The sequence below is a fragment of the Erythranthe guttata genome, chromosome 8 (assembly GCF_056151865.1).
Source record: "Erythranthe guttata isolate IM_541 chromosome 8, IM_541, whole genome shotgun sequence".
NCBI classification, from domain to species: Eukaryota; Viridiplantae; Streptophyta; class Magnoliopsida; order Lamiales; family Phrymaceae; genus Erythranthe; species Erythranthe guttata.
The window spans coordinates 2,842,980-2,846,751 of record NC_142540.1 but is presented as its reverse complement, the minus strand read 5'-3'; the positions used below and the strand labels follow the sequence as shown (position 1 = coordinate 2,846,751).

General features: G+C 41.4%; 1 protein-coding gene across 1 annotated transcript; it reads left to right on the top strand.

The window, feature by feature from the left end:
- The first annotated feature begins 241 nt into the window (after positions 1 to 241).
- On the top strand, positions 242 to 2,465 carry LOC148768308 (cytochrome P450 81Q32-like). The gene is made up of 2 exons (XM_088821635.1): positions 242 to 1,272; positions 1,657 to 2,465. Exons 1-2 carry the CDS (start codon positions 400 to 402, stop codon positions 2,275 to 2,277), a joined length of 1,494 nt encoding a protein of 497 aa, XP_088677761.1. The 5' UTR covers positions 242 to 399; the 3' UTR covers positions 2,278 to 2,465.
- Positions 2,466 to 3,772: the final 1,307 nt, after the last annotated feature.

The following is a 3,772-nucleotide window of genomic DNA, read 5'->3' as shown; positions in this document are numbered from 1 at the left end:
CAAACATATTCTCATTTTCTATACAAAAACCAATAAACTACTTTTTTCAACAGAAATTTTGAAAATTAGAAATTTCTATTGAAAACATAACCAAAACTGCTCAAGTTCTCATGGTGTAGCTCAAATTCAATTCGACTTGTACCTTTTTTGAATTTTCATAGCTCTGAAAAATCCGGTCAAAGATGACTGACCATGGTCAAATTAGGCATAAAAAAGCAATTTCTTTTCTCTTTCTGATTTTCTCTTTCTGATTTTCTGAAAAACAGCCGCATACAGCTGAGCAAAGGGGCCCCCGCCTTTCATCCACCCCACACACACTCTCTCACTCTCTCTCTCTCTCTCTCTCTCTCTCTATATATATTACAGATACACACAGCATATAACAATAAATCAATAAGCATGGAAACAATTACGTGGATATATGCTCTACTCTCTCTCTTCCTTGTTCTTATAGCCTTCAAGTTTTCCGCAAAATCCGGGCAAAGAAAACTCCCACCGAGTCCGGCGGCGGCTCTTCCTCTGTTAGGGCACCTCCACCTCCTCAAATTCCCTATTCATCGTACCTACTACGACCTCTCTCAGAAGCTGGGCCCCATCTTCTCTCTCCGTTTGGGGAGCCGCCTCGTGGTGGTGATCTCCTCCCCCGCCGCCGCAGAGGAGTGCTTCACAAAGAACGACGTCGTTTTAGCCAACAGGCCCCGTTTCCTCATCGGAAAGTACATCGGCTACAACTACACCACCGTCGTGAGCTCGTCGTACGGCGACAACTGGCGCAACCTCCGCCGCGTGACGACGGTCGAAGTCTTCTCGTCGGCGCGTCTGAACACGTTCCGGTCCATCAGAGAGGACGAAGTGAAACGTATGCTGGAGAAGCTCGGTGGCAACTCGGTCGGAGATTTCGCCCGAGTCGAACTCAGGCCCCTTTTTACGGAACTCACGTTTAACAATATCATGAGAATGGTTGCCGGAAAACGCTACTTCGGCGAGGAGAATGACGAGGCCGAGCGGTTTCGAGGGCTTATAAAGGAAGCTTTCTCCTACGGCGGCGCGTCAAATCCGGTGGATTTCTTCCCGGTGCTGAGATGGATTGATTACAAGAATTTCGAGAAGAATTTGACGAAGCTGAGTGGGAAACTGGATGATTTCTTACAAGGCTTGATTGATGAACACAGATTCAATAACAACACAAATACAATGATTGATCATTTGCTCTCTTTCCAAGAATCAGACCCTGAATCCTACACTGACGTCATCATTAAAGGGATTATTCTGGTAATTAATTAATTACCTTCATTATTTTTTTGGTAATTACGAAAAAAAACGCTTAACTTAGGTTAAATAACGAAAAACATCCCCCTATCCGTAATAACTAAAATTCCACTCTAATTAACTGTTGATCGACATTTTTAACAGAAAATATATATAGTCTATTATACCTTGTGTTAATTAGGTGAGAAATAAAAATAAAAATATCTTAAATAATGTAAACTACATTATGTTGATTCATAAAAATCCCTGAAAATATACCTGAGTGGGTTTTTGGTAATTACGATTAGATGGAAGTGGTTTTTGTAATTTAATTTAAGTTTATGGGGTTTTCGTAATCTTCCCCATTTTTAAGTACTGAAAAAATATATTTTGATGAATTTGATACAGGTTATGCTACTTGCCGGAACAGACACATCGGCGGTGACTATAGAATGGGCGATGTCGGCGCTGCTCAACCACCCTGAAAAGATGGAGAGGGCGAGAGCTGAGGTGGACACCGTTGTCGGAAAAGATCGACTGATCAACGAATCGGACATACAAAATCTACCGTACCTTCGGAGCATAATTTCTGAAACTCTGAGGTTGTTCCCGGCGGCGCCGTTGCTGGTTCCGCACGAAGCATCCGCCGACTGCAAGGTGGCCGGATACGATATTCCACGTGGCACGGTCTTGCTGGTGAACGCGTGGGCAATCCATAGGGATCCGACAGTGTGGGATGACGCGACGAGCTTCAAGCCGGAGCGGTTTGAAGGTGGCGGAGAAGCTGGGACGCCGAAGCTGATGCCGTTTGGGATGGGGAGGAGGTCGTGCCCGGGTATGGGTCTGGCGAATCGGGTCATGGGTTTGGGTTTGGGGTCTTTAATTCAGTGTTTTGAGTGGGAGCGGGTTGACGGGGCGTTGGTGGATTTGACGGAAGGGAGAGGTTTGTCGATGCCCAAACTCACGCCGTTGGAGGCCATGTGCAAAGCACGTGATGTCCTTCAAATAGGTCTTCATGAAGCAACCTAAGAATCTCGTGGTTTGTCAATGTGTATTACATCGCGTGCTCTTTCTTATTCTTTTCTTTCTATTGCTTGATTTCATTTTGCACCCTTAAAATGTATTATTTTGGCATTTTACATATTCAAAATTAATTTATGACACTTTGTACCGTTTGAACATGTTTAATAATTTAAATTACACCCTAATTTATATTTCGTCTTGAATTTCCTTTGTTGACCTTATGATTGTTAACATAATCATTTTTGTTCGAAAATACATTAGGGCTTTGCACTTTGAATAAAAAATCAATTGAATAAACAAAAATGATCATGTTAAGTATCAAAAAAAATAAGTTTACTGAAATCCTATTCATAGAACAAATTTTACCGGCTTGCAGTGCGACTTTATTTCATTTGTAAATTTTTTTCAAAAACTTCAAAATCCTATCAAACCCTATCCAAGGTACTTCGAATTCCTGCAGATTAAACGAGCAATTCAACAACGATTTAAGGTAAAACTCGAACTCGAAATCGTTAACCCAATATTTTGTCGTAGTATATTAACAAATTTCGTCGAAAACCTATACATTTTCAGTATTTCTAAGAAATTCGAAACTTTTCGGAAAAAAATTGCGTTTCGTGTAAGAAATCACAAAATTAAAGGGCTAATTTCGTGTTTTTTTCCACGAAATTAGTAGGATTGTTTGTTTTTCTTACGTTTCGTGCAAAATCTTACAAAACAAAAGCTTACATTTCGTGAGATTTCTCACGAAATGTGAGCTTTTGTTTCGTAAGATTTTGCACGAAACGTAAGAGTTTCGGCCATTTTCCAGTTATTTCGTGGAAAAACACACGAAATTAGTGCTTGTCTTTCGTGAACACAAACACGAAATGCAAGCATTAATTTCGTGTGTTTTTCCACGAAATAACTGGAAAATTTCAATTTTTTTAAGATTTGTTTTATTTATTATTATTATTTAGACTGACGTTAATGGCGTCTTATTTATCAGATGGCAGGCAAAGGCGAATCAAAGGCAATTATCGAGCAGTTCGTGAAGAGGCTGAGCATCAAGAGCGCGAGCGCGATCGCATGACTATATCTACACGACGTAAGCGAGAGGCTGAGTGAGCTGGTGAAGCCAGATCATCAGTTGCAGATCCCGATGTTGGGTTTTCTCGTGCTATGGTGGAGGAGGAGGATGCTGTGGACCCCGTTCACGAGACTGAGGTTGTAGCTCGTGGAGGTCGTGGATGCCGAGGACGGTGGAGGTCGTGGTGGTCGAGCTCATACTCGAGTCAATCCGGATGTGCTAGATGGTCCATTTCCCGGTGGCCCGCGGGATCCGTCTTTGATTCCGAGTTTCAAGTCGCACGTAGCGGCATATATTTGGAGGGGAGAAGTAAGTTAATTACTTGTTTTAATTTTAATATTATAATTTATTTATCTTATATTAAAATATTTTTATAGTTGATTAATTAATATGGTTGCTAAATAAATGATTGCAGGAACGTCCGGTTGGACG